General features: G+C 39.5%; 1 protein-coding gene across 3 annotated transcripts in view; it reads right to left on the reverse strand.

Annotated features, from left to right (window-relative positions):
- POC5 (POC5 centriolar protein) overlaps nt 1-17,148 on the reverse strand; it is a 30,275-nt gene that overhangs the window by 7,612 nt on the left and 5,515 nt on the right. For all 3 annotated transcript variants that reach the window (XM_065662147.1, XM_065662145.1, XM_065662146.1), the window contains exons 2-7: nt 16,027-16,162; nt 9,620-9,816; nt 9,085-9,261; nt 5,256-5,360; nt 4,192-4,371; nt 2,851-3,013 (exon numbers count right to left, since the gene is read on the reverse strand). In XM_065662147.1, coding sequence (XP_065518219.1) covers nt 2,851-3,013; nt 4,192-4,371; nt 5,256-5,360; nt 9,085-9,261; nt 9,620-9,781 — 787 coding nt within the window. In that variant the 5' untranslated portion in view covers nt 9,782-9,816; nt 16,027-16,162. The remainder of the gene's footprint in view (nt 1-2,850; nt 3,014-4,191; nt 4,372-5,255; nt 5,361-9,084; nt 9,262-9,619; nt 9,817-16,026; nt 16,163-17,148) is intronic.

Here is a 17,148-nt window from a genome sequence, read left to right on the forward strand (position 1 = left end):
TTTTACCAGGCACAGAGGTGAGACTGACTGGTCTGTAGTTCCCAGGGTCTTCCATTTTCCCCTTCTTGAAAATGGGGGTTATATTTCCCTTTTTCCAGTCGTCGGGACCTTCACCGGACTGCCATGATTTTTCAAATATGATGGCCAGTGGCTTAGCAACTTCAGTTGCCAGCTCCTTCAGGACCCGCGGATGGATTCCATCAGGTCCCATGGACTTGTGCGCGTTCAGATTTTTAAGATGGTCTCGAACCAGATCCTCTCCTACAGTGGGCCCAAGGTCTTCATTCTCACAGTCCCTGCGTCTGCCTTCTAAGACCTGGGTGGTGCAGTCAGAGCCTTTGCCAGTGAAGACCGAGGCAAAGAAGTCATTCAGAACCTCAGCCTTCTCCAAATCCTGTGTAGCCAGTTCTCCCGAGAGCTTCCTCAGGGGGCCTATGTTGTCCCTAGTCTGTTTTTTGTTTGCTACGTACCTGCAGAATCCCTTCCTGTTATCCTTAACATCCCTGGCTAGGTTTAATTCTAACTGGGCCTTAGCCTTCCTAACCTGGTCCCTAGCTTCCCGGACAACATCCCTGTATTCTTCCCATGCTGCCTGTCCTTGTTTCCAGCTTTTATAAGCCTCTTTTTTCCTTTGAATTTTCCTCAGCAGCTCCTTATCCATCCAAGGATGTCTCCTGGCCCTTCTGCTGCACTTCCTTCTAGTTGGGATGCAGCACTCCCGAGCTTGTAGCAGGTGATTCTTGAATATCAACCAACAGTCTTGGACCCCCCTGCCCTCCAGGGCTATATCCCATGGAACCTTACTGAGCAGGCTCCTGAAGAGGCCAAAGTCTGCTCTTTTGAAGTCCAGGGCAGTGAGCTTGCTGCACGCTCTTCTCACTCTCCTGGGGATCTCAAATTCGACCATCTCGTGATCGCTGCATCCCAGGCTGCCCTGGAGTACCACATTCTCAACAAGCCCTTCCCTGTTGGTGAGCACAAGGTCAAGCATGGCACCTCTCCTTGTCGGCTCCTCTATTACTTGCAGAAGGAAGTTGTCTTCCACACAATCGAGGAACCTCCTGGATTGCTTGTGCCGTGCAGTGCCATCGTTCCAAGGGATGTCAGGGTGGTTGAAATCCCCCATGAGAACAAGGGCCTGCGAGCGTGAGGCTTTTCCTATCTGTCTGTAGAGTGCTTCATCCACAGGTTCTCCTTGATCAGGCGGTCTGTAACAGATCCCCACAGTAATGTCTCCCATGGCTGTTTTCCCTTTAACCCTGACCCACAAACTCTCTGTAAACTGCTCACCTGTCCCCAGACAGAGTTCCATACTCTCCAGCCTATCCCTAACATAAAGGGCAACTCCCCCTCCCTGCCTGCCAGGCCTGCCTTTTCTAAAGAGCCTGTAACCTTCCATTTCCAACACCCCAGTCATAGGAGCCATCCCACCATGTTTCTGTGATGCCTATTATATCATACCCCCGTAGATGTGCACACATCTCTAATTCCTCTTGTTTGTTCCCCATGCTATGGGCGTTTGTATAGAGGCATCTGAGCCGAGCTCCAATTGAAGCCGACTCGTTGGCTGGAGCAGCCAGAATATATGTACATTGTTCCGAGCATTTATTATAGGTGCTGGCAACTGCCTGGGTGTGTTGGGATGGAATGATGCCCCCCTCCCCCAACACATCTAGTTTAAAGCCTCCTTGACCAGTCTGGCAAGCCTCCTACCAAAACTGTTCTTCCCCTTCTTTACAAGAGCAGCTCCACCAGCCTCCAGTAGACCTGGCCTACTAACTTCAGTCCTATGTTGAAGACACCCAAACCCCTGACTATGACACCACCCTTTTAAGCATTTATTAACCTGGCCAATCCTCCTACCTTTTTCTTGGTCCTCCCCTGTGTCCTAGAGAATTGAGGAAAAGACTATCTGAGCACCGGAGCCCCTAACCACCTCTCCCAGGGCTCTGTAGTCTTTCTTTATGCTAGACCTTCTACAGAAAGATTGTTAAGTTTAGTAACTTAAGTTTCTTGTCTAAGGCCATTAACAACTGCTGCCAGTACAGTGGGTTGTTAAGCCAGAAGTACAGCTGTGACACTCCTGATGGCACAGTTATTTTCATTCCAGTGTAGACTGACTGCTGCACCAGCATGATTATGCTCCTGCTGCTATAGACTGTCTCACTCTAAGGAGGTGATTCCATCACATCAGTAACAGTATGCAACTCTTTCCTGTGTGGCTGCACAAGTTTTATGAGTGTGTTGTGATATAATTAGGCTGGTGTTTCCTGTTCTGGCACAGAACTCCAGCTAAACACAGAACTTGGGAGATTTACTTGCCCTTTTTGCATTATATGGCAAGATTAAGAAAGAAGGGAGAGCTGTCTGGGAAAAGCAGATTCATCGCACATTGAGATTCCAGAGAACAGAGGACGGTTTTCCAGGGTTTCCCCCTCACCACTCCATAACCCGGGTGCTGACAGAATTCTGGGTAGTCTTCCGCAGTATTTTAAGATGTTTGCCATCCCCGTCTTCTTGTTCTTACTGCAGTCGCAGGTTATCACCCTCCAAGCAAGACGAAGATTAAAAGAATGTGTTCCACCTTTCAACTACAGCAGTACAAAATTCAGCATCAAATATTTCTCAACATATTCAACAGGACTTTCTAAACCAGTAAGTTTGATAATCTTTGTATTGCTGTATGTCCTCAAATTAAAAAACAAAAAGAACAGAAAAAAACCCCCACCTCTAACCCCACAAAAAAAAAAAGAGAGAAGAGACTCCTTTAAAACAAATAAACCCCCCCAAACAAGTGAACCTAACAAACTCCACACTCAGTACCAGATTAGAGAGGCTTTTTATACTGACCAGGGTCCGTCCTACTATCCTTGCCCTGGAACATGGTCATTGCTTCCAGATTCAAAGCACATACACCACGCATAAAGGCTTTCTTCATCGTTGCTTCATACTCTTCTCTTTCACTGTGCAGACGCAGAACCTCAGCTTTTGTTTGTTCCAAAGTAACAGTTAGCTACAAAAGAGAGTAAGGAAACAGCTGTCTCATAGTTCTGAATGCAAACTACATGCATATTCCTCAAGTAGCTTTAAAAGTCACTTATTATACTTACAAAGATATGCATTTTACTTCAAAATCTGTTTCACCAAAAATGAAGAGCTACTTGTCATTTCTTTATACTACAGCACATCATTTTACTAGAGAATACCAAGAACAAAAGTGCACTCAAAATGACTGTCAGATCCTACCTAACTAGCTAAACAGAAATTTGTCTCGCAAGTTCAGAAGTTAGGCATCTGGCGCAAGATGGATTTCTGCAAGAACATGGATTTACTCAAGAGAAGTATAAGTGTTCTTAGAAAACTATCTAAAGCATTTGTAAGAATAGTCATCAACAATCTCTCTCTTCTAGATACTGTAAAAAGAAAAAAATACCAATCCAAAAAATGCTGAGAAAAGACAGATCAAGTCACCTTTGTAACTCACTACTTACTAGTTTTGTGCTGGTAAGCCACATTTGTAAGCCTGTCCTTAAAATTCCAGGTTTAATTTCTTGTTAAAACACAAACCATTTAAAGCTTATCTTTTAAAACTTCATTTACTTACTGTGCACCAATGCACATGTTGATAACTTCATGTTAAGCACTGAAAATTGTTTAACAAGCTTAACTGGGAAGTTGAAGGTAAAAGCAAACTTAGGTTCAGACTTTAACAGAGTAGTTATTGTAAGAAAAAAACCCCACTGTACTCATCATGATCGTTCATAGTAGTAATGGTCTTCTACTTCCATTGTCTTCTTCAGTAAGACCTCTATAAACACACAGCCAATATTAAGTGTGCTTTTAGAAAACAAAATACCATCCTTGCTGACAGGCAGATAGAGATTTATCTCATTTCAGAAAGAAGCTAATCTACTTCACCTGTGAGTGCAGATAAACAACATTTTATATCAGATGCAAGGGGGAAAAAAAAACAAACCAAAACACAAAAACCAAACCAAAAAAAACCCAACTGTTTTACATCTAGAGATCATAATGGAGATCTTAGACCTCAGATGTTCTTGGGTACTTGGGAGCTCTGTTCTACTGGAAACTCCTCATGTTTTTCAAGTTTGCTGAGAAAGAGATACTTCAGATGGATGGGAGATAGGGGAGTGAAGGAGAGAAAGAATGAAAAAAACCCCCTGATATTACCTCTGCAATTTTGGCTTCGTAATCATTGGTGAGCTGAACACAGACATCTTCTGCCCTTAACTGACAGGCTTTTGCTACTTTTTCTTTCCATTTTTCCTCACTATGAGTGCGCCATGCTGTCCATACTTTCTTCATCAAAGCTGTCCGGAATTGTCTGTCTGCTATTCTGTTTGCATATTCCTTAGGAAATAAATATAACCACATCATATACAAGTTCATGTTTACTAAAAATTTAAGTACCCAAGAGAGTGTGGATGATTGTTTTACAATTTATTACACAGCCTGAGGTAGGAACACTTAAACAGAGTTACATGCGCTGCAGCAGAGTGGTATGAAAAAATAACATCAGCAGCTCAATGTTTCTACCTGCACTGAAGCATTACTGTCCCCAGTACTAGACTCAAAATTATGAGTAAATTACAAGATAGAAAGGAAAGAGAAAAGGCTATCCCTCTTTGCAAATCAGTTGAGTTTTGCATAACATCAATGAACTTGAGTCCAGCCAGGAATGTGTACCTGGAATGGGAAAGGTTTGCAGTCTGAATATGTGATCTTTCTTTCCTGTCATACTTCACATAATAGACTGCTTATCATTAGATGCATGACACAATGCTCAATATTTTGTGTGATTAGCTCTTAATTACTTCAAGTTCTGACAGTGTGAGAAAAGAGGGCAGCTGAAGTTTTAATTGTGAAAGTGGCTTCTTCAAAAAATGTGATAGTGTATCATATCGCTCTCCAAATATTATGAGTTTGAAATTTACATAGAGATTGCCTCGGCACCAACTTGAAAATGTAGACTAAGGTGATTTGCTGTGAGCTGATCATAGTAACTGGGGCAATATATGACAAGTACAGGTTTGATTTTTTTCCTTATCCCAGAGAATATCCTGACAGCAGTGGTCTTTTTAGAATTGATGTATTCAAATTGTTATTTGACATTGTCAAACACACCAAAATACAAACACTGTCACTTTTTCAAACTGTAACAGGAACTGCAGCAACTCTGACCCTTTTTTGTGCAAAGGTTTCATTTTCATAGCATTTTTATTTTGCTCACATACCTCTTGTTTGGCTTTAATATGCTGAATCCGCCACAGCGTAAAGTTTCTCATCAGCTCTATTTTCTCCTTTTGCCTCTCTAATGCTTTGGTCAAGTTAGTAATCACCTGCAAAAATATTAACACTATTTCAATAGCTATGATCTTTTTAAGGTCAAACAGAATATAATGTATGCACCAGTTACTTTTCACCTAAAGCATTTGTGTTTAACAGATGCTTTCTACTCATCCTTCCCTTTAGTCTAACTGAGCAAGAAACAATAATCATAGTTCAAGAAGTAAAGAAGTAAAATTCCTGTGGCTTCAACTCTCAGAGTGTACCGCTTAAATGCTTTCACTGTGTAGTTTTAAGAAAAGTTCAACTAAATTGTTATTTCACCCTACATCTGCAGGCTTCTGCGCTATGTTCTAATAATTAAATGTTACTGTAGCATAACGTTAGAAAAACCACTTATTTCACAGACAATTTTGATACAGCAGGCACATTTATATTAAAAGTTTGTTTTAGTCCTTTATTAATTAACTGAAGTGTAACAAAATTATTTATCTGCAGAAATCCAATTGTCTGAACAGATTTAGCAAGCTAAGGAGCTGCCAAGAACTAGAAAAATCTTATCAAGAACTGTTATTCTTTTTAAAAGTTCACATCAAAGATATCATATAGGCTTATAGCAACCAAAACATTTGAGAGGCAAGATGGCCTACCAGACAGACAATGCCACTAGGGACTTTTACCACCTATCTCTAAATATGTTTTAATTAGCCTACAGAAACAGCTGAGGTTCCCTGATTACAAATTATGCCTGTCATGATGCAAATGGGATACACCAAACCAGTGAGTATTTCTCTATATTTTTTCCTAACTTAAACTAGATTCTGCCATCAAGTCACATCTGTGCAACTCCAATGGGCATTAGTGAACAATCTTGGGACTTCAGTGAATAACATGAAGTTATTTCAACTACCACATTAAGACTGTGAAGAGCAACATTCTATGCTATTTGATAACATATCTTAATATGTTATATTGCATACATTACGTGCAATTATTGAACATACCTCAATTAAATTAATTATACTTAAAATAAAATTTACCCTTAAATCAATAGTTATCTAGCAAACAGTACAGAACTCCTGTTTTGTTTCAGTACGGAATTTCACACAGTCAGACTGTTTACTGAAATACTACTAGCAAAAGCCTGGTTTCATTAAAGTGTCTATCAGTCAGAAACAAATGAAGATAAATTTGATACACTTCAAGCTGATTAATCTCTAGATTCCTAGAATGAATTCTTCACATTACTGTATGCTGATCTATCTAGTATAAGGTTTTTTCTCGCCTTAAAAATGACCAACTTTAACATTTTGCATTTTGGGAATAACTGAACTGGCTCGGTGGATGAAGAACTGGCTGGATGGCTGCACACAAAGAGTTGTGGTCAATGGCTCAATGTCAGGCTGGAGACCGGTAACGAGTGGTGTCCCTCAGGGATTGGCGTTGGGACCGGTCTTGTTTAACATCTTCATCGCTGACATGGACAGTGGGATTGAGTGCGCCCTCAGCAAGTTTGCCGATGACACCAAGCTGTGTGGTCCGGTTGATATGCTGGAGGGAAGGGATGCCATCCAGAGGGACCTTGACACGTTTGTGAGGTGGGCTGATGCCAACCTTATGAAGTTCAACCATGACAAGTGCAGGGTCCTACACCTGGGTCGGAGCAATCCCAGGCACAGTTACAGATTGGGCAGAGAAGAGATTCAGAGCGGCCCTGCAGAGAAGGACTTGGGGGTGCTGGTCGATGAGAAAATGAACATGAGCCGCCTGCAGTGTGCGCTCGCAGCCCAGAAAGCCAACCGTATCCTGGGCTGCATCAAAAGGAGCGTGACCAGCAGGTCGAAGGAGGTGATCCTGCCCCTCTACTATGCTCTTGTGAGATCTCACCTGGAGTATTGTGTGCAGTTCTGGTGTCCTCAACATAAAAAGGACATGGAACTGCTGGAACAAGTCCAGAGGAGGGCCACGAGGATGATCAGGGGACTGGAGCACCTCCCGTATGAAGACAGGCTGAGGAAGTCGGGGCTTTTCAGCCTGGAGAAGAGAAGGCTGTGTGGAGACCTCATAGCAGCCTTCCAGTACCTGAAGGGGGCCTATAGGGATGCTGCGAAGGGACTCTTCGTCAGGGACTGTAGTGACAGGACAAGGGGTAATGGGTTAAAACTTAAACAGGGGAAGTTTAGATTGGATATAAGGAGGAAATTCTTTCCTGTTAGGGTGGTGAGGCACTGGAATGGGTTGCCCAGGGAGGTTGTGAGTGCTCCATCACTGGCGGTGTTCAAGGCCAGGTTGGATGAAGCCTTGTGTGGGATGGTTTAGTGAGAGGTGTCCCTGCCTGTGGCAGGGGGGTTGGAACTAGATGATCTTGATGTGCTTTCCAACCCTAACCATTCCATGATTCTATTCTATGATTCTATATAAGTAACAATGAATTTATCTGGAATGAAAAGTAAATTTGCATTTCAACAGATCACTAGGAAAATAGAAAGCAAATTAGTATAATAAATTACTTACACTTGAAAATATGTCATATACTAACATAAAACATTAACTTTTGACACTGCATACACACTAGATACACACTAGAAGTCTTGGCCTAAACCCATGTTCCTTAATTAGTATATTTTTGCCACTAAAAATCACTTGTGAGACAATGTGAAAACAAGAATCTACAGTATTCGTTATACTTGGGAGGCTGATGGATTCAGCTTATGCTCATGTAATACAGCAGTTTTGGTAAACATGGTGTGATACATGGAAGCACTGACACCTACTGATAAGGTGATGGCAATAATAATTTTGTATTGAGAATATAGTGGGGTTTTTGAAACTGAGCAATATTATTGGCTGAAGAACTGATTTCTTGGGTACCAGAAAAAAATTCCTGCTTTCAAAGTATCATCGTGAATTATGCTGCATTAAATGTGAGTGACAATGATATCCAACAGAATCAGGTATGCTTCAATGGTACACATTGAAATAACTATGGTTCTGTACATATGTACTTAAATAGTATTATACTCATCCTGTTCTTGTAATGTTACAACATTTGTATTTGCTTAGTCTGAGATTAGACTGCCAAAAGGACACACAACATCTGCTTCTTCCATACTTTAATTCCTTTGATGCATTTTTTTATTAGAAAAAGGTAAAGAGAAACTAAAAAAAGCCCTAACTCTAAAAAGTGTTCTTAAGTACAAGGTTAAAAATTCAAGATAGCAATAAGAGGGTTCAATTATGTTATGTAATTGAAGGGCTGCCAGAATTTTATGTCCGTTTCCACAATTCTAGTTAATTTTGAAGTTGTTGATATTGGTGATAACAGAAAAGCTCAAAGACTCCAAGTGTACAATACTATGAATCTGTACAAGTATACAATTCCTAAGAATCCTAAACCAGAGACTCTTTAAACACTTAGGACACTGCTGCCCATTTAAAATTCAAGAAAACCAACCCTAAAATTGAAAGACTAAAGACTTTTAAAGTCTTTAAAGAGCTAATGGACTCATCTAAGCATGAAACAAGTAAGGAACAACATCAGACCCTAGATTTAAGTAGCAAACAATACAAAATATGTATATACAACATGTTCAGTACCTTAAGTTTCCACTGTTAGTAGGGACAACATTACTAGCAACAATGATTCTTATTCTGCTATACATTTACTTCTCTATGTTACTTGCTGCAAGAAGAATTTTGTTCAGAGATGGACCCAAAAATTCATCAGTGTATTTTTAAAAATAGGGGAACTACTGAGTTACGAAATTGTATTACTACCTCATCTTTCCTGCCGATAGAGATTTCATAAGTACGCAGCAACTCCTTCAGGTTTGCCATCTCATAGCTCAATTGTCTCACATGTGAAGCATGCTTCTCTTTTTCTTGTCTCATTTGAAGCTTGTGGTGTTCAATCAAACTAAGCTTCCACTTTCTCAGTTCAGTCAGAACATTTGTCTGAAAAGTTAAAGGAATGACAGTAGCACAATTAATAAAATTATTCCCTTCTCCCCAATCTTTAAAACTTAAAACATTAAGCAATTAAGGAGACATGAATATTTACAATGATGCCTTCATTAGGCAGGCTGTTTATAAGCACTACTAGACAGAGTGAACCATAGAATATAACTGAACATCCCTAAAGGAGAAAGTTATTCCAAAGTTCTTGAAAGAATGTATTCTAGTGCTTATATGCAATACACAACTATCAAAGAAAAACATCCTTTCCCAGTGCAATCACACTGCAACTTTTCCTGTAGTCTCATTTGTTTTACAACACATTAACATTTGTATGTGATTTTTAAGAAATAAATACCTTAAGACTTCCACTCCAGAAATCAAGTATGTTTTCTATTTGAGTTACTTTTTCGTCAGGTAAAGGTAATTCAGTCACTAAGGTCTCATTGATTTCTCTTGGACTGTGAGTGGACCCTTGTGAAGAAGTCTCTCCCAAAAGAGCAGGGTGAATTTGTTCCATATTGGCCTCAGAAGGCTTCTCCACTGATATTATGACTAAAAATGAAACAGAGAGTAAGGATTGGTACTCTGGAAAGGCTGCACTGTCTGCATTCTGGATGGAAGTCAGAAGCCAGGCGTTAAGAAAAACAAAACAACCCCAAAATATTTATGCCATCAGATACCTCTTCCCCCATGTAAAACAAATAACCTAATTCAAATACATGCTGCCAAGATACTAGTATATTTAAATCCACAGTCCCATCATAACCTTAAGTCAAATCAAAACTACCACTCCCCTAGAGAACAGAATCTTCTAATCTGATTCAATTTTAAAGAGGACAATCACAGTAAGTACCAAAAAATTAGCACTGCCAGAAATAAAAAGCATTTCTCTCAGGAAACACTTCTCGTCAATTAAAATCCTTGGTCAAAAAATGAAAAACTTTAGCCAATTTCCTTAATGAGACTGTAAACTCATGAGGTCAGTAGCCTTCCTTTGTGCATTCACAATGCAACCTGTAGATATAATTCAGTGTTGGTATGTACCCACATCAATTTTCTTACAGCCTTCAATTTGCGCATATAATCAGGTTTCCAACTCTTTGAGAAAGGAAGTATCTACTATGAATTTATATAGTGTCTGACACAATAAGGCCTCGCTTTCAGGTGCAATAAAAATTACTTCATGTCCAAGAGCAAATGGGCATGTATTTGAGTTCTAAGGGGGGGGGGGAGAAATTTAGAATAGAGACACTAATATTTAAGTAAATGGAAGAGATTAAATATTGTTTCATATTTATTCATTGCAGAAAAATTATTAATTTGACAGTTGAATGAAAAAAATTGAAAAGGAAAGGGATTACCAGATTCCTGGTATCAATAACAACCAGGACAACTTCAAAAGAATACTCTTCTTCTTTCATAAGTGGAGAGAGGAAACCTATGACATGTTAGTCTTCATTTCTGGAAACAAATATTGTCTGTACAGCTGTTTCATAGTGGATGGGTACTATTTTTTGGTAAAAGCATGAAGACTTAATTGTTTGTCACAAAGCAGTACTTTCGAATTTATCCAAGGCCAAGCCTCATGGTTGACACTCAGTTACTGTCACTGTTAGGTCTCCTTGTCCAAAGGAAATGAGAAGAGCTGTCTGACTAATACTCCCTCACCCCATGAAGTAGGCTGAATTGAAACTATTACATTCACCTCCAAAACAAAAAGGAAAAAAGGAAGAACTGTGATGCAGAGTTACAACTGCTTTTTCATGTTTCTTCCAAGGTTTCACAGAACTACACATACAATTAAAATCCACTTGAGCTAAAGAAGTCTGACCTACCACACCATTTCTATAGACCCTACCACATTACCTCAGCAAAAGACCATAAAAAGATTATTCCAAATCACACTGATATATTATGATCAGGCTCTAGCTTTTTTTGCTATTGTTTCTCCTGCAGATGAGAAAAACATTGCTTAGCTAATGGCAGAAATAGCTTATTTTTTTGCAAGTAAGGATCTCAAAAAAATATGATATGCTAGACAGATGACCCAGGCTACTTGAGATACATCTAATCTCAGTGATGAGGAATCTGGCTGTCCTTTCATAATATAAAGCATTTGGCAGTGTTAGTACTGTCAAATACTCCTAGTTCTGTCCTTCACCACTTGTTCCCATTCCTGCATGTCACTGCGCTTTTCCTTCAGTTATGATGTTGCTGTAAAATGCATGATGGTTTGGCTTTATTTTTAAACGTTTAATATTAGTTTGGATTAAAAGATACCCAACCTACAGAACACAGTTTGCAAGATATTCACAAAGTAAAACCAGGATATTAGACTGACAACAGCCACAGTCTGAGATCATATTATTATACATTCACCACTCCCTTCCCCTTAATCCTCCCTAAATAAGGATTATGCTAAGCCAGCTTCCACTTTTCTCATTTACCACAGGATGTATCCTTCACTGAATCCACTGAGTGTACCTGTTACATATTTATATCATCATCTTACATACTTTATCTTGGCCTTCCAGTATTGCCATAATTTTCTAGTTGTGTACGTATTAACTTCCTAATGCTCTCCTTCTGTCACCTCTGTTTCTTCCACTGCATTACACGATGACATTCAGTTACAGTTCCCTAAGGTGCCAAGGAGATGGAACCATTTATGATATGAGCAAGTATAAAAATATACTTCATTAAATAATGTCCACATGCATTTACTCTGACAAATCTCTAGACAGTATTTATCATGGAGGTAATGAAATTAGCTGTTTTTATCAAGTGTCTGTTATCCCAATACTATTGTTGAGGGCATTTGTTTGTTGGGGTTTTCCTGTAGTATTTGAGTTTTTCTGCTTCATAAAGTAAATAAGCTCTGACACTGTTCTCACACATGATCTGCTACCAGTGGCCCAAAGTAAGGGCAGAAATTTGCTAAAATGCATAACTGAAAAAAAAATAATAAATTCCTCTCATAAATTTAATAGACCAATACTTAGGACTGGTAGCCTGAAGTAGAAGGAATCTTCCCACTGTGACCTTAAGATCACCTAGTTCTAACACCCCTGCCACGGGCAGGGACACTTCACACTAGACCATGTCACCCAAGGCTCTGTCCAACCTGGCCTTGAACACCGCCAGGGATGGAGCACTCACAACCCCCCTGGGCAACCCATTCCAGTGCCTCAAAACCCTCACAGTAAAGAACTTCTTCCTTATATAAAATCTAAACTTCCCCTGTTTAAGTTTGAATCTGTTACCCCTTGTCCTATCACTACAGTCCCTCATGAAGAGTCCCCTTCCAGCACCCTTATAGACCCCTTTCAGATACTGGAAGGCTGCTATGAGGTCTCCATGCAGCCTTCTCTTCTCCAGGCTGAACAGCCCCAACTTTTTCAGCCTATCTTCATATGGGAAGTGCTCCAGTCCCCTGATCACCCTCGTGGCCTCCTCTGGACTTGTTCCAACAGTTCCATGTCCTTTTTATGTTGAGGACACCAGAACTGCACACAATACTCCAGGTGAGGTCTCAAGAGAGCAGAGTAGAGGGGCAGGATCATCTTTGGGGTGATCTTTGAGTAGAGGGCCATCTTTGTCGGTGATACGGACAGCGGGATTGAGTGCGCCCTCAGCAAGTCTGCCGATGACACCAAGCTGTGTGGTTGATACGCTTGAGGGAAGGAATGCCATCCAGAGGGACCTTGACACGCTTGTGAGGTGGGAAGATGACAACCTTATGAAATTTAATCATGCCAAGTGCAAGGTCCTACACCTGGATTGGTGCAATCCAGGCACAGCTACAGGTTGGGCAGAGAAGAGATTCAGAGCGGCCCTGCAGAGAAGGACTTGGGGGTGTTGGTCGATGAGAAAATGAACATGAGCCGGCTGCAGTGTGCGCTCGCAGCCCAGAAAGCCAACCGTATCCTGGGCTGCATCAAAAGGAGTGTGACCAGCAGGTCGAAGGAGGTGATCCTGCCCCTCTACTCTGCTCTTGTGAGACCTCACCTGGAGTATTGTGTGCAGTTCTGGTGTCCTCAACATAAAAAGGACATGGAACTGCTGGAACAAGTCCAGAGGAGGGCCACGAGGATGATCAGGGGACTGGAGAACCTTCCGTATGAAGATAGGCTGAGAAAGTTGGGGCTGTTCAGCCTGGAGAAGAGAAGGCTGCAGGGAGACCTCATAGTAGCCTTCCAGTATCTGAAGGGGGCTTATGAGGATGCTGGGGAGGGACTCTTCAGTAGAGATTGTAGCGACAGGAAAAGCGGTTAACAGGTTCAAACTTTAACAGGGGAAGTTTAGACTGGATATAAAGAGGAAGTTATTTACTGTGAGGTTGGTGAGGCACTGGAATGGGGTGCCCAAGGAAGTTGTGAATGCTCCATCCCTGGCAGTGTTCAAGGCCAGGTTGGAGAGAGCCTTGTGTGGGATTGTTTAGTGTGAGATGGGGTTGGAACTAGATGATCTTAAGGTCCTTTCCAACCCTTACTATTCTATGATTCTAAAAACCTCACAAACTGAGGGATAAGTGAATTTGCATGTTAGACTAGTCTGTACAAAGGGGATTGAGCCCTTGTTTGATGTGTTTCCTTTCTTTCCTATTGAGTTTAGAAAAGAGAGTTTAATTTACAGAGTATGCTGACCTGAAAATTTGAGAGATCCAGTGGACCGTAATATGTGCCTGCACTGCTATTTCAGTATATTGCTGTATCACTCCACTAAACCAAGACCTCATGTAACAGCAAATATCTTCAGACAAGTAAACTGGTACGAGAAGACTAAACCCTCTTCATGTGCAGGATCTAAAGGAACCTCATCAGAGTGCTGCACTCTTGACAGTATCCATGGAATGTTCTTCAGCTGTGGAAATCACAAATAGTTTAAATGTTACCTTCAGCTGAATCTATCTGCAATTTTTGATACCTTGAACTTACATAACAAATGAGGATGTTTCATTCCCCTAATCAAAACATTTTATATCAATTTTTTAAACACCAAGCAACTGCTCTCATTCTAGGAGTTGCAGGAATACCTATTACTATAGTGGAATTTTCTGTGTTTGATCAAGAGTAACTGCCATAGTACAAAATAGCAGCAGCTTCTATTGATCTTATTTCGTATGCATCTTGGTACAGTTCCCACACAGGATAACTACATTGGATCAGTTAATAAAATTCAATATGTAAAAACCAAAATGAAAAGGCTGCACTTTAAACTCTTCTGTTGGCAGAAGTTTTTCCATCATTATTCACATTCTAATGCCAGATTTACTTCCAATACAGAATATTCTCTCTCCAAACCTCCATTCTCATGGTTTAAATGAACTCAAAATCATGCCTTCTGCCTTTCCTAGGCAGTCTGATATTCAGAAGAACAACCACACTAATTCTGCATGGGGAGAAGTTGCAAATATGATGCCCTTAAGGACTAAGATTCTCGATTTGTTCATAAAAATGATAAAACATTTCTCCTTTTGGCATACTGGGAAGAAAGGTACTAGCTTGGGTGTCTGAACATACCTAAACTCCACTGCACAGACTCATTGTGGAAAGATACAGAACATTACCAATACTACCTCTCTCATTTTAATCACATTCCTTATTTTAAGAGCCTGCTGCTAGATAATTTATTATATTGTATTAACGTGAGTTAACTAAATGGTAGTTGACAGCCTACCAAGATTGCTTTATATTCTAGTGAAAACAATGTGCAATTTAAGAAGATGGATTGGTTTTCATTCATAGTTCTTTTGCTAATATGAAATTAACAACTTTCAGCGTCGGCACTGCCCCTTGCAATCACACTAGTCAATTCCTGCTAGCAGTGAGTTATTTAGCTCTGATCAGCATGGCCAAGAGTTCTTGCATATATTAGCTATGAACAATATTTACTCCAAGATGACAATTAGTGCTATACTTACACAGCACTTCAAGGCTGCTTCATCTCTAATAATAAAATTATCTACATATTTTATGCTCCATACTCATTTCAGTAGTAGAGATAAAGCCATTCTGACGAGTCAAGAAACACGAGTGAAGAGAAAATTGTAGGTAAATGTTTTTATCATGCAATAGCATGACAAAGAATAGGAATTTAAATTCAGTTCTTCCTGATTAAGCTAAACTCCCTAGTAAAGAAATAATGCAGGTATGATTGTTTACTGTTTCTTCTGAAACAAAATTAACAGAGCTGCCTTCATCTAAATGCTAGGGAAAAGCAAACAACATATAACCATAAACACCATTGTTACTAATGCATCACATGACGCTAAGTTTATACAATCCAATTAATAAAGTAAAGCCGGAATAGAGTGACTGAACTAAAAGAGTGAGAATGATATTTATTAGTGACATAATTAGTCATTACACAAAGCCTTTTTAAGGTAACTCTTACTTCCAAATAACTGTATTTTAAATACTCATTTATCTATCATGGCAGTCAGGTAGGAGCAAAACCAGTTTGATGATGTATACTGCACAAAAGGGCACCTCTTTGCATTGTTACTCCAAACGCTTTAAATATCTGCATCACAAAACACACGAACTGTCATCTGAACAATACTATCATCTGGAAGTGATGTCCGAGACCCCTTCAGTGAATATGCTTTCCTAAATTTCTTCTTGTGCAAAATGTAAATGTACTATATATGAGCTACATGTATTTTTCAAACAAGCTATTAGAAAACTTAAGCCAAAACATTTCTATCCTTGTTCTTGTAAGCTCAACACATAGCTTTGCACATACTACCTGGAGTTTTACAGTGAATGGCATCATCTGCTCCACTTGAAAGTCTGCCACCAGCTCTCAGCTCTGAAGCAGGTTCCAACCTCTTAGAGACACACTGGTCAAACTTCGGAGTCACTACAGAGTAACGAAGCAGCTCTTCATATTCATCCTGTCCCAAGGTGATGACAAATAATTATAAAACTACAATGACTTCTAAAACCTAGGCTTATGTAGGAATATACAAGAATATATATATGTATTTGTAGGAGTGGAAATGGTTTTCAATAATTTTGGGGAGCTTTTAAAATTATTATCGTGGCCAAAAGTAACACGATCTCCCTTAAAGCAGTAAAAGTAAGCTGTTTTCCTACCATGACTATAATAATTTACCTTTCTCCTGTTTCATGTTCATTCCTATTACAGCTAGATGCACTGGAATGGTTACAAAGAAACACTTTGCTAGATGCCAGAACTGAATACTACCCATCTTAAACAAAAACATGAACTATGAAAAAAAATGAAGAAAAAAAAAAAATGTTCCACATCATATTAGCAATTAATCACCTGATATTATTTCTAAGTACTATTATTGCCGCAAAGAAAAAGCCATATTTTTATAGGCATGGCAAAGATGCTACAGAACACAGTCACATGCAATATTCTGGAACATTACAATTTCTTTGTTGTGAATTCTAAAACCAATCATCAAAAGATATTTGAGTATCCAGTATTTTCTTTAGATTGGATATAATTATTCTCACCTTGTATTATGAATTTTTAAAATTATGTAGGTGTATGGAAAATATATATGTAAGTAACAGAAAAGCTTTCCTGTTAAAAACTTATAAACCAATCTAACTGGTGTGCAGCATTATACTATGTACAGAAGTAAGTGAATCAACATTTTTTAAAAACCTCCTAATTAAACACTTTCAGAATGAAAGTTCAGTGCAAAATTGTGAACAAGCTGTATTAGAGCTTAAACATACAAACAAGTAATTAAAAAAGTTAATTACAAAAATTAAAAGTTTCAGCAGTTAAATGCTGAAACTGATTAAAGCCACTAATTAACATTTAGGAAAAAAAAGCCAGCTGGAAAGTACTAAACCAGGGCATCAGTAATCATTCTTTCTTTACTTAATTCTATTGTTGTAT

This window comes from Lathamus discolor, chromosome Z, assembly GCF_037157495.1.
Source record: "Lathamus discolor isolate bLatDis1 chromosome Z, bLatDis1.hap1, whole genome shotgun sequence".
In the NCBI taxonomy this organism is placed as follows: Eukaryota; Metazoa; Chordata; class Aves; order Psittaciformes; family Psittacidae; genus Lathamus; species Lathamus discolor.